This window comes from Trachypithecus francoisi, unplaced genomic scaffold, assembly GCF_009764315.1.
Source record: "Trachypithecus francoisi isolate TF-2019V2 unplaced genomic scaffold, Tfra_2.0 Lachesis_group8, whole genome shotgun sequence".
In the NCBI taxonomy this organism is placed as follows: Eukaryota; Metazoa; Chordata; class Mammalia; order Primates; family Cercopithecidae; genus Trachypithecus; species Trachypithecus francoisi.
The window spans coordinates 68,640,084-68,659,264 of record NW_022681473.1 but is presented as its reverse complement, the minus strand read 5'-3'; the positions used below and the strand labels follow the sequence as shown (position 1 = coordinate 68,659,264).

Sequence of the window (19,181 nt, the reverse complement as noted above, 5' to 3'; positions counted from 1 at the left end):
TGAACTGCTATGTGACTTCAGATGGTCCAATGAATGTTTTGTAATACTAAAATGCCTAAATATTTTTCCCGTAGAGACGCATTCGCTAAATACCTTAATATCTGAGAAACCTCCTGTGGCAAGAGTGCTCTTGAATTTTTTTTCAAGTGTGCAAGATTTGTATTAGTTATAAAATATCAATTATATACTGTTCCAGCTGAGTGTGGTGGCTCATGCATGTAATCCCAGCACTTTGGGAGGCCAAGCCAGGCAGATCACCAGAGATCGGGAGTTCAAGACCAGCCTGGCCAACATGGTGAAACCCTGTCTCTACTAAAAATACAGAAATTAGCTGGGCGTGGTGGCGGGTGCCTGTAATCCTAGCTACTCAAGAGGGTGAGGCAGGAGAATCGCTTGAACCCGGGAGGCAGAGGTTGCAGTGAGCTGAGATCGTACCACTGCACTCCAGCCTGGGTGACAAAGTGAGACTCCATCTCAAAAAAATAGAAAAGGTACTGTTCCTTTATAGTCATAGAACTTGCTTAGTAAAGAATGCCTGTAAGTATAATGTCAGTGTGTTTTGAAAGAAGTTACATAAAAATAGCATTTTGAAGTTGTTTATCATACTGCTTTCACTAAGCAGATAAATGTGGAAGTGAAAAAGAATCTTTTCTTAAAATTTCATGACTATAAAAAGTTTTAGGAATTCATTGTAAAGTATTGCTATATTAATGACATACTTTTCTTGATTTTCGACTGAGCTGAATATGATGGAAGAATGCAATATAGAAGATTTATTGAGTTTTTATTGTGGTATTTTTATTTGTATTTTGTTTATGTATTTATTTTAGAGATAGGGTTTCACTCTTGTCACCCAAAGTGGAGTGCAGTGGTATAATCATAGCTCACTATAATCTCTAATTGCTGGGCTCAAGTGATTCTCCTGCCCCAGGCACTTGAGTAGCTAGGACCACAGGCAAGTGCCACAATGCCAAGCTAATATTTTTTATTTTTCATAGAGATGGCATCTCGCCACGTTTGCCCAGTCTGGTCTCAAACTCCTGGGCTCAAGTGATCCTCCTGCCTTGGCCTCCCAAAGTGTTGGGATTACAGATGTGAGCCACTGCACCTGGTTGGTGGTATTTTAAAAATATCTTTTGACTGTTGCCTATAGTATAAAATACTTTTTTGTTGAACTATGACAACTTGCAAAATACAATGGATACACTGTTTCATGTCTTATAGAAAAATTAACTGAAAGTGGATCAACAACCTAAATATAAGGGCTAAATCTATGAAACTCTTAGAAAAAAATAAAGGGAAATCTTCATGACCTTGGATCTGGCAATGGATTCTTATATAGAAAACCAGAAGACTGAGCAACAACATAAAAAATAGATTAGTGGCCGGGCGCGGTGGCTCAAGCCTGTAATCCCAGCACTTTGGGAGGCCGAGACGGGCGGATCACGAGGTCAGGAGATCAAGACCATCCTGGCTAACACGGTGAAACCCCGTCTCTACTAAAAAATACAAAAAACTAGCCAGGCAAGGTGGCGGGCGCCTGTAGTCCCAGCTACTCGGGAGGCTGAGGCAGGAGAATGGCGTAAACCCAGGAGGCAGAGCTTGCAGTGAGCTGAGATCCGGCCACTGCACTCCAGCCTGGGCGGCAGAGCGAGACTCCATCTCAAAAAAAAAAAAAAGATTAGTTAGACTTTGTCAAATTTTAAAACATTTGTACATCAAAGGACATTATGAAGAAAGTGAAAAGACAGCCTACAGAATGGAAGAAATTATATTGCAGATTGCACATATTGCAAATCATATAACTGATAAGCATTTAATGTTTGAAATACATATAAGGAGCTCCTAAAACTCAACAACATAAAGACAACCCAAATGGCAAAATTTAGAATAGACATTTCTTCAGAGAAGATACACAAAGATCAAAAAGCACATGAGAAGAAGTTCATCATCATTTGTCCTTGGGGAAATATGATTCAAAACTGTAAGATACCACTTTACACCTAAGAGGATGGCTATTTTTTTTTTTTTTTAAAGTAAATGTGGTGATTTTGTGGAGAAATTAGAACTCTCCTAAATTCCTTGTGAGAATGTAATATGGTACAGCTGCTATGGAAAGGAGTTTGGCAGTTCCTCATAAAGCTCATCAGAATTGCCATATGACCTAGCAGTTCCACTCCTACATATATAATTACTCCAAAGCAGGGACTCAAACAGATCTTTGTATGCCAATGTTTATTGCAGCATTATTCACTGTAGCCAGAAGGTAGAAACAACCTGTGTTCCTCAACAGATGAATGGATGTTGCATTGAAAAGAAATCTTATGTATAATATAAAAGAAAGATGAATTGGACTTTTTTCAGAAATCTTGTGGTTTTGCTGGACATCCACTTAAAAATGGAATCTGTGAAACTTCTTTTGTGAGTGGTAAAACGATGTAAACTTGTTACTGCTTTTAAGATATTTGCACAATCCGAATCTACCTTCTTTTTTTTTTTTTAAATACTGGATCTCCCTCTGTTGCCCAGTCTAGAGTGCAGTGGCGCAATCACAGCTCACTGCAGCCTTGATCCCCTGGGCTCAGTGATCGTTCCACTTACTTCAGCCTCCCCAGTAGCTGGAACTACAGACTCATGCTACCACACCTGGCTAATTTTTTTTTTTTTTTTTTTTTTTTCTTTTTATTTTTTATTATACTTTAAGTTCTAGGGTACATGTGCATAACGTTTATATCATGTATAACTCCCCAATGCAATCCCTCCTCCTCCCCCTCCCCATGATAGGCCCCAGTGTGTGATGTTCCCCTTCCCGAGTCCAAGTGATCTCATTGTTCAGTTCCCACCTATGAGTGAGAACATGCGGTGTTTGGTTTTCTCTTCTTGTGATAGTTTGCTAAGAATGATGGTTTCCAGCTGCATCCATGTCCCTACAAAGGACGCAAACTCATCCTAATTTTTAAAATTTTTTTATTTTAGAGACAGTGTCTCACTATGTTGCCCAGGCTGATTTTGAACTCCTGAACTCAAGTGATCTCCTAGCCTCCCAGAGTGCTCGGATTACAAGCATGAGTCACCACTCTCAGCCTGAATCTGACTTCTCTTGAATATCCTCTGCCACAGTGTAGCTCAAGCTTTGTTACCTTTCCTTTGAATTATTACAACAGGCTTTAGTTGTTCTCTTGACATCAGAATCTGTGTTCCTATCTGTCCTGCAGTGCCAACAGGACTATTTTCTTTTTTTTTTCTGAGACAGACTTTCACTCTGTTACCAGTTTGAAGTGCAGTGGCACAGTCTTGGCTCACTGCAACCCTTCACTTCCCGGGTTCAAGTGATTCTCCTGCCTCAGCCTCCCAAGTAGCTGAGATTACAGGCCTGCACCACCTCGCCCAGCCAATTTTTGTATTTTTAGTAGAGATGGGGTTTCACCATGTTGGCCAGGATGGTCTCGATATCCTAACCTCGTGATCCACCTGCCTTGGCCTCCCAAAGTGCTGGGATTACAGGTGTGAGCCACCACACTTGGCCCCAGGACTGTTTCCTATTAGTACCTCCAGAGCCTCGTTGGGTCTCCATGTTTACTAGGCATGACCCACGTTCATAGACCTGCTCACTGTCTTCCTTCATGGTCTTGTCTCTGTCCATTGCCAACCCCAAAAACGTTTATGCCAGGGCTCTATGCTAGCCTTTATGCTAGGGCTCTAGCATAAGGAACTGTATTCAACCCTACCTTGACAGAACATGCCATAATCATTCACATCTCCCCTTAAAAAAAACACAGTTTTTTTTCCTTCTGAAATGAGCTGTACCTCCTTATCCATTTAAACCTCAATCATCCTTCTGGTCCTAGCACAGATGTTACCACCTGAAGAAAAGTTTCCTTGGTCTCCCTTCATCCCTTGGCTTGAGTTAGTGTTTCCTCTCTGTTTTCATAGTACTTTATACCTATGTCAGTTACTCACTTTGTAGATAACTCACTGACTACTTCTCCCCGGATAATTGTTTGTTTACGAATTGTCTCTTCCTCTCTGGATTCTGAAATTCTTGGGGCAGAGACTTTTAATCCATCTTTGCCCTTCCAGTATTTAAAACGGGGTATGTCTCGTAGCACTGTTCCATAAATGCTTGAGTCCTCCAGAATGATTATTGCAATTCCTGTTTCTCTCATTCTTTTGAGTAAAGTACATATCCACTTTGCCCTACTTTCCTCCTTAGGTTAACATTACTTTCAATCTAAGGGTTGTTAGAGAATTTTATCATGTTACTATTTTCTCTTCAGTGTAGCATTTTCACTGCTTGATATTTTCTTACTAGTTTACCCATTTTAGTGCCTCCATGGATGACAAATTGTCTTCTTCACCATGGTATCCAAGCGTTTGACTAGTTCCGGCCATGTAGTCTACACATAGTAAATGTTTGTGGAATTACTGAAAAGGTCGTTATGAGAATTTACTGAGTTAATATTTTAAAGTATTTAGAATAGTATTTGGCACATAGTAAATATGCAAAAAAAAGTTATTATTCTAGTAAAAATTGAAAAGTTTCTTTTTGTTTTGTTTTGAGACAGAGTTTTGCTCTTGTTGTCCAAGCTGGAGTGCAGTGGTGTGATCTCAGCTCACTGCAACCTCTGCCTCCTGGATTCAAGCGACTCTCCTGCCTCAGCCTCCCTAGTAGCTGGGGATTACAGGCATGTGCCACCACGCCCGGCTAATTTTGTATTTTTAGCAGAGACAGGGTTTCTCTGTGTTGGTCAGGCTGGTCTCAAAACCCAACCTCAGGTGATCTGCCCACTTCGCACTCCCAAAGTGCTGGGATTACAGGTGTGAGCCATCACACTTGGCCTGAAAAGTTTCTTTAGGATGTGTTGTGTTACCTAAAGAAATTATTGCTAGTTAAGATAATTTTTTTAAATTAAGATAAAAACAGTACCTTTGTGTGTCTTTCGAATACTCATCATGTTTGTTTTGTACTTGCTCTTTGTCTCAGACTTTGTCAAGGGATATGAATATGAGTAAGATGCAGCTCTTCACTTTCCAGAGCTCAGCTATTAAATTCTTCTTCACACCTGTAATCCCAGCACTTTGGGAGGCCAAGGCAGGCAGATCACGAGGTCAGGATTTTGAGACCAGCCTGGCCAGTATGGTGAAATCCTGTCTCTACTAAAAATACAAAAATTAGCCGGGTGTGGTGGCGCGTACCTGTAGTCCCAGCTACTCGGGAAGCTGAGGCAGAAGAATTGCTTGAACCCGGGGGGCAGAGGTTGCAGTGAGCTGAGATCACACCATGGCACTCCAGCCTGGGCAATAGAGCAAGACTCCATCTCAAAAAAAAAAAATCTTGATTCAGATTTGAAAGGTTTGAGTAAAGACAGTGTGACCCAGTCAGAAGATCTCTGAATGACTTTCAGCAACACACTTTTTAGATGTCTGATACATACCATCATCTTTACGTACAAACAAATCTCGCATTAACTTCCTTCTCCCAGTTTTAATACCTTAGTTAAAAGCATTTTTCCTGTTTGTTCAAGCCAGGGAACCTTGATAACTCCCTCCAGGGGTTACCCTTGATTTTTCTTTCCACTTACCCTCCACATCTGTTCCATCAGCTGTCCTGATAATTCTACCTCCAAATCACAGCTTACTTCTCTCTGATCACCACTACCCTCATAATGCATGCCACCATTGGCCTTCAGGTTGGTTTCTTAGTTTCCCCTTCTTGCCCCTCTGCAATCCATTTTCTACACAGCAGCCATGATTTCAAATGAAGCGTAATTCAGATCATACTATTTTCCCCTTATTTAAAATCCTTTAGTGGTATCCCATCATATTTGAAATAGAATCTTAATTCCTTACCCTGACCTACATAATTTGGCCTTTGGTTATCTATTTTGCCCTGTCTTTTGCCACTTGCCTCCTTAGTCTAGTTAATTTACACTGGTCTTTTTTCTTTTTTGAGACAGGGTTTCACTGTCTCACCCAGGCTGGAGTGCAGTGGCAAGATCTCGGGTCACTGCAACCTTGACTTCCTGGGCTCAAGCAGTCCTCCCACCTCAGCCTCCCTAGTAGCTAGGATTATAGGTGTGTACTGCCATACCAGGCTGGGACTACACACATGAGCCACCATGCCTGCTGATTTTGTTAGTTTTAGTTTTTGTTTTTATGGGTTTTTTTTTTTTTTTTTTTTGGCACAGAGTCTCACTGTCGCCTAGACTGGAATGCCATGGTGTGATCTCAGCTCATTGCAACCACCATCTCCCTGGCTTCTGCCTCAGCCCCGCCCTGTCACCCCAACCCCACAACCTTAACTGGGACTACAGGCATACACCACCATGCCTGGCTAATTCTTTTTCATTTTTTATAGAGACAGGGTTTTGCCATGTTGCCCAGGCTGGTCTCAAACTCCTGGACTCAAGCGATCCTCCTGCCTTGGTCTCTCAGTGTGCGGGGATTACAGGACTGAATCACCACACACCAAGCCCTAATTTTTAAAAAGTTTTAGTAGACACAGAGTCTCCCTACGTTACCCAGGCTGGTCTCAAACTCCTGGGTTCAAGTGATGCTCCTACCTCGGCCTCCCAAAGTGCTGGGATTACAGGCATGAGCCACCTACTCCAGTCTCAAATGTCAACTTTTTTTTGTTTTTTTTTTGAGACGGAGTCTCACTCTGTCGCCCAGGCTGGAGCGCAGTGGCTGGATCTCAGCTCACTGCAAGCTCCGCCTCCCGGGTTTATGCCATTCTCCTGCCTCAGCCTCCCGAGTAGCTGGGACTACAGGCGCCCACCACCTCGCCCGGCTAGTTTTTTGTATTTTTTTAGTAGAGACGGGGTTTCACCGTGTTAGCCAGGATGGTCTCGATCTCCTGACCTCGTGATCCGCCCGTCTCGGCCTCCCAAAGTGCTGGGATTACAGGCTTGAGCCACCGCGCCCGGCCAAATGTCAACTTTTTAATGAGGTCTTCAGTAAGTGCCCAAAGTAGTACTCAAACTTTCTGTATCACATTACTTTTTTTTTATTTTCAGCATATCATTTTTAGTGCTTGATATTTTCTTACTAGTTTTCCTGTTTGACTGCCTCATAGGATATAACCTCCATCATGATAGTAGAACCACTGAATGCCCGTTGTCCACGCAGAGCAGGGGAATTGCAGTAGTGGAAGAGTTTTACCAAGATAGAACCAGCTAAAGGGAAGACCAGAGTCATAATTATTATTCAAGTTAGTCTCCTCTAGCATTTGGGGGCTAGGGTTTTTCAAACACAGTTTAGGGGAAGGGGCGGGGTGGCTAGGCAATGGGTGCTTACTGCTTATTGGTTGGAGGTGCAAGAGAAATGGTCTTCCTGCATACTTGGTCGTTGCTGGGTGGGGCCACAGGTTGGCAGGTCCAGGTGGAGCCACTGGTCATTAGACATGCAACAAACCTGGAAAGACCTCTCAAAAGGCCAATCTTAGGTTGTACAATAGTGATGTTATCTGCAGGAATAATTGGAGAAGTTACATGTCTTTTTTTACCTTCTGAATAATGGCTGGCAGTCCTTTACCTGTACCGGGGGAGCCCAGTCTTTTGGCTTCTCTGGGCCACACTGGAAGAAGAGGAGTTACCTTGGGGCACACGTAAAATACACTAACATGAATGATAGCTGATATGCTTTAAAAAAACACAAAAACTCTCATGTTTTAAAAAAGTTTACAAATTTGTATTGGGCCGCATTTAAAACCATCCTGGTGTGGGCCATGCGTTGGACAAGTTTGCACACCTTAGTTAGTTCAGGCTCCTCTGTCCTCCTAGCCTAGTGGTGTCTCATTAGCTTTACAAAGGCAGTTGAGTTTTGGGGGAGGGCCTTTGTCATTTAAATTGTAAACTAAATGTCTCCCAAAATTTAAGCCCAGGAATAATTAAGGGCAGATTAAAGGTAAGATGGGAGTTGGCTAGATCAGATCTCCCCCATTGCCATAATGTTCTCACTAGTATAATTTTTGCAAAGGCGATTTTGTTACCAGAAAGAGGTCCCATTCCAGACCCCAAGAGAGAGTGTTCTTCGAGTTCACACAAGAAAGAATTTGAGGCAAATCCATAAGGTAAAATGAAAGCAAGTTTATTAAGAACGTAAAGGAATAAAAGAATGGCTGCTCCATAGGCAGAGCAACCCTGAGGGCTGTTGCTTGCCCGTTTTTATGGTTATTTCTTGATTATATGCTAAACAAGGGATGGATTATTCATGCCTCCCATTTTTAGACCATATAGGGTAACTTTCTGGTGTTGTCATCTCTTTTGTAGACTGTTTTGGTCCAGGGGGAGTGTAGCAGTAAGGACAGATAGGTCATTCTCATGGCCATCTTGTGATTTTGGGGGGTTTGGGGCAGCTTCTTTACTATTTTATCAGCAAAGTCTTTATGACCTTTATTGTGTGCCGACCTCCTGTCTCATCCTGTGACTTAGAATGCTTTAACCTCCTGGGAATGCAGCCCAGTAGGTCTCAGTCTTATTTTACTCAGCTCCTATTCAACATGAAGCTGCTCTGGTTCAGATGCCTCTGACAGTTTGCGACCTCATCTGGGGTAACATCCAAGGTTTATTGTTTCACAGCCAGGGACATCAAGGACTTAGATACACAGAGAGTGAGGTTAAGAGTGGAAGTTTAATAGGCAAAAGAGAGAATAGCTCTCAGCCACAGAGAGGGGTCCCAGAAAAATGGGTTGCCAATCTACCGTGACATGCAGGAGGTTTTATAGATGAAATGGTGGGGAGATGGTGTCTGATCTACATAGGGCATGAAAAAACAGTTAAGAACAGGTGTGCCATTCGCATAGGAGCGAATCTCTGGCATCCCCCACCTTAGTCTTTTATTATGCAGGAGAGTTTTCAGCCTGAGCTGTGCCATGTTCCCCATTTCTTTCTTACTGTGCACGCGCTAATGAAAAAGGGAAGATGGAGTTTCCATGGTGGACATGCCTGGCCCCCAGGTAGCCCTTTTCTATTGGTACAGCTGCCAGCATTCCCCCGTGCAAGCTTTCAGCTTCCATATTTATGTTTGCAGCTTGATTTTTTTCAGGCTGTTTTTTGTTAGAAAAATAAATAACTTCTTGGGCTGCTATTTGTTAGAAGGGAAGTTCTGCTGAGGACTCTTTTGCCCTCACTATCTGCCTAAATAATTTCTTTCTATCTCCTGTATCAGTTTCAATGGGTTGTCTTTTTCACCACGGTATCTGAGCTCCTAGACTAGTTACTGCCATTTAGTCTGCACATAGTAATATTTGTGGAATCACTGGTTAAGTGAATCTCTATCAACTTTATGTTTCTCAATTGTAAAATAAGGATTTGGATCTAAATGATCTCCAAGGATTCCCCTTGTCAAAGATAAAGCTTGACACTAGTTAAAGCTGATAAAGACAGATTTTACTTAGTAACTATCGCAGTACAGGAAGGAGCTGTGTTGTGTTCGAATTTGTGCAGAGGTGACTGGGTGTTTATAAGGGAGAAAGAAGGAATAGGGAGAGGAGTGGGAGGAATGGGGGAGCTTTAGTCAAGTTAGGGAAGTGAAAAATTTAAAAAGCAGCCAAGAGCGTTGTTGACTTTCTATGATTATGTCATTTTTGTCTTCTAACTAGCATTAATGGAAATTAGGCGTCTACCCTCTCACAGAGACTGGTAGACTAAGGCCCTGTCTGTTGGTTACACGTCAAAGGAAGAGCCTTCAGGTCCTTCAGAAAGATATTCTGAGTCTTAGGAGATACATATGCATCTCAAGGGGACAGAAGAAGGATTTACAATTTTAAATTTGTTTGTTTAATAAATGGGAAGGTAAGGTCTGGGACCTGTCTTCAGTCAGATGTTGGCTGGAATCAGAAGTAAATTCCTTTGAGAGCCTTGGGTTTTCCAGACTGGAACTTAACGGGGGCTAGCTCCCCCCAGGGATGAGACCTTAGGCTCTTAGAATCTCTTTTTAAATTTCTTATGAGTTATCCGAAAGAATTATGGTACTTTGATTGTTTATATAAATCCAAGATAAATCAGTTAATGATCCCACTGAGATAAAGTCTATATATTTGCTCTGTAGGCATGTGAAGTCACCTTTCCTATATATATTGAGCTGATATGGAACCTTTAAAAAAGCTCCCACCCAACATTTTCCATCCTCATCCTCCACTTTGTTTACCTGTATGTAGAGGTTAGGAGGAAAAGATGCAGGGGGTATTGGAATGGCAGTAGACTGGTGGCCAGGATGCCTCCCTGGCCACATATTTGACTCTCACCCTTGAAGGCACCAAACATTGATTCTGGTGTTATATCAGGAGAACGGTTGTTCCTCAAGCACCATGCAGGAGAATGCAATAGGACCTGACCTGTCAGCTAGATTTATAGAGAATCAAACAGAACAAGTATTATAGAATAATGATTTATGGTGATAATAAGGTATGAATGTTATGTCAAATTGTTCATGTTTTAGATATTAGAACATTCTCTCCCTCAAGAGAAATTGCATGTAAAACCAAATTATAATTATAAGGCTTCTTGGTCAGAATCAAGTTGGAGCATGGGGAATTAATATGAATTACCAATGTAATTAGGATCTGGTTGCTTCCAGGACCCAAGAATTCACCGTTAATAGACAGTCTCTGATAGACACAGCTAATTTCTGGCTGCCTAGGCAGATTATAGCTCATGAGCCACATCCTGCCTGGTACCTGTCTCAAAAAGCTAAGCATGGTTTTTACATATTTAGATATTTGGGAGAGAAACTCAAAGAATAATATTTGGTGACATGTAAAAATTAAATTCAAATTTCATTATCCATAAACAAAGTGTTACGGGAATACAGCCATGCTATTCATTTATGTATATTCTGTGGCTGATTTTGCACCATGATAGTAGATTTGAATAGATTCAAGAGAGACCCTATGGCCCACAGTGCCTAAATTATTTCTTGTTTTGGCCCTGAGAAAAAGTTTGTTTATCCCGGGTGTAGATTAAATAGTTTTGCCTAAGAATTATTTAGATGTCTTTTTGAATAATCTTTTTATTTGCAAGTTTCATTTGCAGTGTTCATTTTGTGGTAACAGTAAGTTATGGCTGTTTTGTGCATAGCTAATTAGTGGATTTTTTTTTTTTTTTTTAAACATCAAATGGCACAGCAGTATGTCTGAATTGCCCTTAAAGAAATACAAAATGGGCCAGGCGTGTGGCTCACGCCTGTAATCCCAGCACTTTGGGAGGCCAAGCCAGGTGGATCACAAGGTCAGGAGTTCGAGACCATCCTGGCCAATATGGTGAAACCCCGTCTCTATAAAAAATACAAAAATTAGCCAGGCATGGTGGCAGGCGCCTGTAGTCCCAGCTGCTCGGGAGGATGAGGCAGGAGAATCGCTTGAACCTGGGAGGCGGAGGTTGCAGTGAGCCGAGATCGCACCACTGCACTCCAGTCCGGGCGACAGTGAGACTCCGTCTCAGAAATACAAAATGAGTAGTAAATTTATCTTTGAAATCTGCAAAACAAATGTATTGTACCCTAAATGCTATAAATAAAGGTCAGTAAATTTAAGTTAAGCAGTGTGGGGGCAAAGGATTTTTATCATCTTTATATCCATTTCTGTTTTTTTATCCTCCCCTTTTACACATAGATGCTAATCAGTAGTTGTTGTTTTTGGAATTTGTGACACCGTGAGCCATTGGCTGTGCTTCCGTATCTGGTTTGTTGGCCAAACTTTGGAGCTATGTCATTTTTCACCTCTCAGATACTAAGGATGAGCTTCCCATACTTGGCATTAGCCTCTGGGATAGTCAGCCGATGTTATCTTCTTCTAGGGGCCTGGTAGTCAACCAAGCACTCAATAAATGCTTCATTCAGGTCATAGCCAGACTCTGCATTGTTGATTGTCTCTCTTTCTTTTTTTTTAATTTGAGATATTCACATACCAGAAAATTTACCCTTTAAAAATAAACAATTTAGTGTTTATTAGTGTATTTACAGGGAATGTACAACCATCATAATTATCTTAATTTGAGAACACTTTTATTACTCTGAAAAGAAACTGCCTACCCATCAGCAGTCACTTCCCATTCCTTCCTTCCCCTATCTACTGGGAACTGCTAATCTACTTTTACCTATATGGATTTGACTGTTTTAGACATTTCATATACATGGAATCATGCAATATGTGGCCTTTTGTGTCTGGTTTCTTTCACTTAAGATGTTTTCAAGCCTCATCCATGCTATAGTATATCATTACCTCATTTCTTTTTATGGCTATATAAAATTCCATTGTGTGATGTACCACAGTTTATCCGTTCACCTGTTAATGGACATTTGGGTTGCTTCCACTTTTTGGCAGTTGTGAATAATACTGCTAGGAACATTTGTATACAAGTTTTTGTGTGGATGTATGTTTTCCTCTGTCTTGTGTAAATAGGAGTATAATGGCTAAGTCATATGGTAGCTAAATATTAACATTTTAGAAACTGCCAAGCTGTTTTCCCAGGCAACTGTACCATTTTACATTCTCACTAACAACCTGTGAGCATTCAAATTTTCCATATCCTCACCAACATTTATTATTATCTTTCTCATTGTGGTAAAGTGTCTATTCAGATTCTGACATTTTAGCTTTTGATGTAATCACTTTAGGGTCTTCCTTGTGTAATATTTCTATTTTTCCCTTTTTCTGTATATCTTTTTTTTCTCTCTCTCTATAAACATAACACTGTCAGCCAGAGGAAGTAATATATTCTAGAGAATGGGAAACTTATGCTTCCTGTGCGTCTTTTAAGACTGTCCATTGTCCATCTGGGCAACATGGAGAAACCCTGTCTCTACAAAAAATACAAAAATCAGCCAGGCGTGGTGGCACATGACTGTAACCCCAGCTCCTCGGAAGGCTGAGGTAGGAGGATCACCTGAGCCTAGAGAGGTCAGGGTTGCAGTGATATGTGATTGTGCCACTGTAGTCTACCCTGGGTGACAGAGTGAGACCTATCTCAAAAAAAAAAGATCCTCTATTATATTGTTCCTGGCCATACTGCTTGTTTTGTATTCTTTTTCTATATTAATACTAATCTATTATTTTATTACACAAATCGATGAAAAGAGATGACACTAGTGCAGGCTAGGAAAAGGATAACCCACCTGAGAGACCCAGCTTGTTTTTCTCCTGTCTACCTCATTCCCTGTTCTCCAGGTTAATCTCTTGCCTTGTGTTGGTTCTTCTCCTTTGGCCCTCATTATGCTCTTTGCTCCTTGAATTGCAAGAAATATGTGAAATTGCTGGCATTTTGTATCATTTTATGCCTACTTAATGGCCTTTAAGATAATATTATTACTGTTCTGGTTTTATTGCTGAAAAAACTAACTCACAGAGGTCATAGAACCTGTTTGCATTTCATAGAACCCATTTGCATTTCACTATGTGTTAACGTCCCTTACTGGCTTCCTCCGACCTCTAGGTTAGGGGGATGCTGCTAAAATGAGAAAAAGTTTCTTGCACTGGCTTTGAAGTGCAGTGGTTATTCAGATCTTCTTTGATCTGTTACAGTGGCTCTGGTTTGCCTGAAATGCTTGTGTAGAAAGAGAAGCCTAGACGTTTATCTTAAAGCCAAGTTACATAAGTTTTCATATGCCAAGAATGGAATTTTAGCTTTACTCCTATATAGTAGAATAATGAGTTCGAGAGAGGCGTGGTTAAAAGTATGTATACAATTTGGCATGTTTTTTGAACTAATTCTGTCCTAGGCATAAAGATGAATAAATTTTTGTCATCGCCCTAAAGGAACTTCCAGCCATTTGGAGAGATGGAATCAAATAATTACTCTCATGTGGGAAATGTGTCTAGAAAGTATGTATAAAGTTCTTGATAGTAGAGAAGAGAGCTACAGAGATCCCTTCTTACCCTAGATTCGGTTTTCAAACAATAGTAAATACTTTTTATAATTTTAAGTAGTATGCATTTTAGGGTGCAGTTGGATTGGACTGTTTGGTGTAAACCTCTTTTCTTTATAAACATATATTAACAAGAACAGATAGCATAATTGTACAAGCCTACCAATATAAATAAAACAAAAATTGCCTTCATGTATTAAGATGTTAACTTTATCTGACAGATATGCCAAGAGTTTAACAGTACCTGGGCATGGGAGATGGAGAAGAAGGGCTATCTTGAAATGAGTGTTGAATGCAAACTAGCACTCTTAAAGGTAATAAATTTATTATTTGTTACAGTCATTTTAATTTAAAATTTAATTTTTGACTTCTGGTTAAATTGGAAAATAAATTAAAAGTAGACATTTTTATTATTAGCAGAAGAGGAGTCTATTTTTTGGTGACAAACAATCTATTCTTTTAAAGTGCTTTTTTTTTTAATGCATATGTATATCTGGGTTTAATTATCTCTTCTTGTAAGGACAGTAATAACATGGGCAAGCAGTTGGTCCAAATTAGTTTTATTCATTGTTTTCAACCTTCACAATCATTACTATATACTATAAACTGTGGATAATTTTCTACTGATTTACTAAATTAGCAATTTGATACTATTTTCTGGATGACTGGGAGCATGTCATTTTGTACTTAATACAACCCTCACATAACGAAACCAACTTGATTTCAATGGGTCATCTCAAAGTAGGCTTTTTTACAAGTTTGAATTTTCCTTTCTTTTCCTGCCCACTTCCTATCGTTGGCCCTAATTAGTAGCAAAGTGGCCAGCATAATAGAGGGGAAAAATATTCTTTGTGAAAACATTAATGAAGTTTTTGCTACTTCTAAAATTTATAGTATTTTGTAAGTGGGCTTCTTTATTCAAAAGACCTCAAGATTTTATGATGAACCTTAAAATATAATGTCAGTATACATATTATTATTTTGGAGATAGATAAGGCTATAGAGTAGGTGTTATTTTGCTGTTAGATGTTGATTGCTGTTGGTGCCTACACAGAAGTCTTCAAGATCAAAAAGATACCTTAGAAATCCAAACGTCATAGTAAACTCAGATTTCAGAGTGTATAATCATGCAGGTTCATCTGTCTCTAGACCAGCTTGTGGTCCCAAGGGGGTAATTAGGGTGATTCCTTGCTAGTCAAAGTTATAGAAATTATACTCATAACTTTTATTAATCCCAATTTTTGAAATACCTTTTTGTGCATTCCTATAATGTTTGTAATACTTTAGTATCCATACTGACCTCTAGGTTAGGGGGATGCTGCTGAAATGTATGTAATACTTTAGTATTACATATATTATATATTAGTGCATATATATATATATTAGTGTATTATGTAAATACATAAGAAAGTGGATATAATACACACATATAACTTTTCAGGATGTGTTACAAATTTTTTTAGTAGTAAGGATGCTTGATCAAAAATGTTTAGAGACCATTGGGATAGCTGACATAGGCAAAGGCATAAGGGCTGTAATAGGAAGTAATTTAATGTGTTGTCTGCCTGGGCAGTGATACCCAGGAAGAAATCTGACTTATACGCTAATCATATACGAAATATATAACCAAAAATTAGTTAGTTCTTCCAGTCTAGTATGTGAATATCTTTTTTTTTAAGAGAATTCTCCAGAGCCAGCTATCAGTGAAAATCTACCTTCCTTGAAAACTGCATATGTCTCAGGCTTTCAAAAACAGATAGTCCTTTGAAGAATAATGTTCACCTAAAAACTGGAAGAAAGATTATAGAAAGTTTTATACCATGTATCCTGAAAATAACCAGCATGTTAAAAAAAAAAAATCCAAAGGAAATTTTAAAACTCTTGAGAGAAATGAAAATGGAAACTCAACATGCCAGAACTTACAAAATGCAGCAAAAGCAAATCTAAGAGGGAAATTTATAGCAATCAATGGCCACATTAAAAAAGAAGAAATCTCAAGTGACAACCTGATTTTACACTGCAAGAAACTGGAAGAACAAACTAAACCCAAACTTAGTAGAAGGAAGAAAATAACCAAGATATGAGTAAAATTAAATAAAATAGAGACTAAAAAAAATGGTAGAAAAGATAAACAAAACTTAAAAGTTGGTTTTTGAGAAGATAAACAAAACTGACAACGCTTAGCTAGGCTAAGAAAGAGAGAAGACTTAAATCAGAAATTAAAGTAGAGACGTTATAACTAATACCACAGAAATACAAAGGATCAAAGAAACAACTATGAACAATTGTTTGGATTATATAGAAAGAAATGGATAAATACTAGAAGCATGCATCTTCCCAAGACTGAATTACAAAGAAATAGAAAATCTGAACAGACGAATAACAAGTAAGAAAATTGAACCAGCAGTCAAAAATGTCCCATCAGAGAAAAGCCCGGGGTATGATGGCTTCACAGCTGAATTCTACCAGACATTTAAAGAATAACTAATGCTAGTCCTTCTCAATGTCTTCTAAAAAACTGAAGAGGAGAAAATACTTCCAGACTAATTTTACAAGGCCAGCATTATACTGATCCCAAAGCTGGACACAAACACTGTAAGAAAAGAAATATTCCCGATGAACATAGATGCAAAAATCCTTAACAAAATACTAGCAACTAAATTTAACAGCACATAAATGGGATCATTCACCATGATCAAGTGGGATTTATCCCGGAATGCAAGGATTGTTCGTCATATGCAAATCAATAAGTGTGATACATGGCCAGGTACAGTGGCTCACACCTGTAATCCCAGCACTTTGGAAAGCTGAGGCAGGAGAATCACTTGAGCCCAGGAGTTCAACACCAATCTGGGCAGCACAGCGACACCACTTCTCTGCAAAATATTTTAAAAAGCTGGCTAGCTGGGTGTGGTGGTGTGTACCTGTAGTCCTAGCTACTGGGGAGGTTGAGGCAGAGGATTGCTTAAGCTGTGATCGTGCCACTGCACTTCAGCCTGGGTAACAGAGTGAGACTCTGTCTTTAAAAAATAAATAAATAAGCCAGGCGGGGGTGGCTCACGCCTGTAATCCCAGTACTTTGGGAGGCTGAGGCAGATGGATCACTAGAGGTCAGGAGTTCAGGACCAGCATGGACAACATAGTGAAACCCCATCTCTACTAAAAGTACAAAAATTAGCTGGGCATGGTGGCGCATACCTGTAATTCCGACTATTAGGAAGGCTGAGGCAGGAGAATCGCTTGAGCTCGGGAGGCAGATGTTGCAGTGAGCTGAGATCGCACCACTGCACTCTAGCCTGCGTGACAGAGAAGACTGTGTCTCAAAAAATTAATTTATTAATTAACTAAATAAAGTTGTGATGCTCCACATTAAGAGAATGAAGGACAAATATTATATGATCATATGAATATATGCAGAAAAAACATTTGAGAAAATTCAACTTTGCTTTCATGATAAAAATTCACAACAAATTAGATATGAAAAGAATATGTATCTGCAATAAAGGCCATATAAGACAACCTCACAGCTTACATGGTACCCAACTGTGAAAAACTGAAAGCTTTTCCTTTAACATCAGGAGCTAGACAAGGACACCCACTTGCCACTTATATTCAACATAGTACTGGAAGTCCTAGCCAGAACAATTAGGTACAAAAAGAAATAAGTCATCGGAATTGGAAAGGAAGAAGTTAAATTGTCACTGTTTGCAGATGACATGATTTTATGTATAAAAAAGCCTGAAGGCTCAACCAACAGACTATTAGAACTAATAAATGAATTCAGTAAAATTTCAAGATATAAAATCAATATGCAAAAATCAGAAGTGTTTCTACTTACAAATCACAGACTATCCAAAAAAGAAATTATAAAAACCAATTCATTACAATAGTATCAAAAAATAAAATATTTAGGAGTAAATTTGACCAAAGAGGTAAAAGATCTCTGTACTGAAAACTACAAAACATTAATGAAAGAAAATACAAATGAGGCTGGGCGCAGTGGCTCATGCCTATAATCCCAGCACCTTGGGAGGCCGAGGCGGGCGGATCACGAGGTCAGGAGATCAAGACCATCCTGGCTAACACTGTGAAACCTCGTCTCTACTAAAAATGCAAAAAAATTAGCCGGGTGTGGTGGCAGGCGCCTGTAGTCCCAGCTACTTGGGAGGCTGAGGCAGGAGAATGGCATGAACCCAGGAGGTGGAGCTTGCAGTGAGCTGAGATCGCGCCACTGCACCCTAACCTGGGCAACAGAGCGAGACTCTGTCTCAAAAAAAAGACAAATGAAAAGATGTCCTGCGTTCATGGATTAGAAGAATTAATCTTGTTAAGATGTCCATACTGCCCAAAGTGACCTACAGATTCATTGCAATCCCTATAAAATTCCAGTGGCATTGTTCACAGAAATAAAACACAACCCTAAAATTCATATGGAACCACAGGAACCTGAATAGCCAAAGCAGTCTTGAGCCAAAAGAACAAAACTGGAGGTATCATGCTACCTGATCTCAGAATCTACTAAGTTGTAGTAATCAAACAACATGGTACTGGTAAAAAGCAGATACATTGACCTTTGGAACAGGACAGAAAGCCCAGAAACAAACTCCCGTGTTGATTCGCTTTTTGACAGTGGTGTCAAGATTACACACTGGGCAAAGGACAGTCTATTCAATAAATGGTGCTGGGAAAACTGGTCATCCACATGCAGGAGAATGAAATTAGACCCTTATCTTACACCATACACAGAAATTATCTTAGTGGGTTAAAGACTTAAATATAAGACCCGAAAGTATAAAACTACTAGAAGAGTTCAATATTCAAACCATATAAAGAACTCAAACAACAGCAAGAAAACAATCTGATTTAAAAATGGGCAAAGGACTTCAATAGACATTTCTCAGAAAAAGACGTAGGAAATGGCCAACAAATATATGAATAAATGCTCAGTATCACTAATTATCAGGCAAATGCATTTTAGAACCACAATGGAATATCACTTCGTGCTTGTTTAGATGGCTGTTATCAAAAAGACAAGACAAGAGATAACAAGTTTGGTAAAGATGTACAGAAAAGGGAACCTTTGAGGCCAGGCACAGTGGCTCATGCTTGTAATCCCAGCACTTTGGGAGGCTGGGGCGGGCAGATCACGAGGTTAAGAGATCAAGACCATCCTGGCCAACATGATGAAACTCTGTCCCTACTAAAAATACAAAAATTAGCTGGGCATGGTGGCGCACCCCTGTAGTCCCAGCTACTCGGGAGGCTGAGGCAGGAGTATCGCTTGAACCTAGGAGGCAGAGGTTGCAGTGAGCCGAGAT

The 19,181-nt window shown here is 39.8% G+C and overlaps 1 protein-coding gene across 1 annotated transcript in view; it reads left to right on the top strand.

Moving 5' to 3' along the window:
* RSF1 (remodeling and spacing factor 1) overlaps window positions 1–19,181 on the top strand; it is a 167,156-nt gene that overhangs the window by 64,418 nt on the left and 83,557 nt on the right. Inside the window, exon 3 of the mRNA XM_033205901.1 lies at window positions 14,085–14,177. Coding sequence (XP_033061792.1) covers window positions 14,085–14,177 — 93 coding nt within the window. The remainder of the gene's footprint in view (window positions 1–14,084; window positions 14,178–19,181) is intronic.